Genomic DNA, 1,898 nt, shown 5'->3' with positions numbered 1-1,898 from the left:
GACTCGTCTATATGAAGGACAACAACACATCTATGGTTGCTACTGCAGCTTGCCGGCTGTCCATTCATTCTATTTGTTAGGTTGCCAGAGACGTGACCCAGTCGTTAAGTATTTTTGTTCTATATCTATGGACGCGACCAAGTTGTTCGTTCTAAATGTTTCGTTGCCATGGTGGCTAGCAACGCTCTTACCCCTCGCTTGCTAGCTAGCCAACTACGGCTAGCATAATCAGGTCAAACAGTGCAGCTAGAATAAAAGCAAAGGAGCTGTGTTTGTTTAAACTGTTTTGGGTACATCCATAACGATAAGCTAATGATGCGCGATTTCGTCTGGCATACAACATTTGCTGTCTCTCGTCGGGACACTGTTCAGAGGAGCTAGCCAACTACGAAGCTAACGCAATCACTTCAAACTCAAGCTGGTAAAACAGCAAAACTAGCTGCATTTCAAGTCGTTTGACCTATTTTTCTAATGACATTCAGTTGCCGGCCAGCATGGCAACGGAATATTTAGAACTAACGACTGGGTCGCGTCCATAGAACAAATGACTTCACGACTGAGAACCGAACCCGATCTTATCTCAGCCAGTCATGAATCAGCTAAATGTTTATATGGATATTTACGAAGAAAAATGCTGGTAAGACAGAAAACTAGCTGCATTTCAAGTCGTTTGACCTGTTGTTCTATTGACATTTCTTTGTATATCCATAAAAAAAAAGATGCCGATTCATGATTTCGACTGGCTGAGAAAATATGTCCGTCTCGTCCTGACGCGTTAATTCTCAACAGGACAGTAGAGATCGAACTTCAATACTGGAAACAACGTTGCACATGTCGAGAGACAGACAGCAATGTTTATACAAACCAAATGTTAGGCTGGAAGCGAGGTGACATCATGTCTAGGTGTGTTTTACAGTGGACATCATGTTAATGAATTGGCTTCGCTGGGCTGATGGGACACTGGATGCTCAAAGGTTTCTCAGATTAAACAGAAAACAAAATGGCCGTTTTTTTGCATCGTAGATGTACCTGTGCTAAACAGGTTTCTTAGAATGGCTTAGAACACGTCTCAACCAATCACAATGCTTGTTTTGACCAACCYGTTGTAGAATTCTCCTTAGATGCTGATCTTGGGTTGAGTTTTTACTTCCCTCTCTTATGGTAGAGTTCTGGATTAGATGAGGATTGTTAAACAGRTCCCAGATCAGTGCCAATAGAACAGACAAAGTTTTAAGTGTAACAAATTCTCTAATGCTCCATGGAAGTTCCTGTATAGCACTGCCATCTAGTGGTGGCAGGCTGGCATCACATCACCTCTCCAGAATGGTGTTCAGTAGGGAGAAAACATTTTGAAACGGAATGAGGTACTACCTGTTCCTGCCCAATGAAAGACACTTCTTTTTGTTTATCCAAACGTTTTCAATCGGAGTGAAACAGGGAGGGACAGTGCTACTTGGATTTTGTCCAATAAGAAACGCTCATCTTCGGTTTCCGCACTAGGCATCAGATTTCAACGTTGTAAAAAGTTATGCTACGATGCGCCCTAATGAAAAGGCCCCAGGCACCCGATTGTCCAGTAGGAACCACTCCTCTGTGTCCATGTTGTTCTGTTCCAGTCTGACGTTGGCTGAGGCCACAAAGACCTTCCTGCTCTTCACGGTCACCTCTAACTCGCGGTCTTGCACGGACGACATGTCACGGTACTCTATCTACAGACAGATGGAGAAAAACAATACTTTGTTATTCATTTTTACGTTTAAATATTTTAAATGTTTTTTTTTGTTGCATTTAGCAAAAAGGTCAGAGACAGATTATAAATGTAGCACAGGGAATGTCTGGCCATACTAACGGCAAACTACTGACTTTATACTGCACCACGCCACCCACAGCGTCTACAC

The 1,898-nt window shown here is 42.7% G+C and overlaps 1 protein-coding gene across 1 annotated transcript in view; it reads right to left on the bottom strand.

Moving 5' to 3' along the window:
* Positions 1–6: 6 nt before the first annotated feature.
* The window catches only part of pik3c2g (phosphatidylinositol-4-phosphate 3-kinase catalytic subunit type 2 gamma), a 54,322-nt gene continuing 52,430 nt past the window's right edge, over positions 7–1,898 (bottom strand). The window contains 1 exon segment of the mRNA XM_024138170.2: positions 7–1,709. Within this exon segment, the coding sequence (XP_023993938.2) occupies positions 1,527–1,709 (183 nt within the window). The 3' untranslated portion in view covers positions 7–1,526.

Source organism: Salvelinus sp. IW2-2015, unplaced genomic scaffold (assembly GCF_002910315.2).
Source record: "Salvelinus sp. IW2-2015 unplaced genomic scaffold, ASM291031v2 Un_scaffold1405, whole genome shotgun sequence".
Taxonomy (NCBI): Eukaryota; Metazoa; Chordata; class Actinopteri; order Salmoniformes; family Salmonidae; genus Salvelinus; species Salvelinus sp. IW2-2015.
Note: the sequence above shows the minus strand (reverse complement) of the source record. Positions and strands in the feature narration are given on the sequence as shown.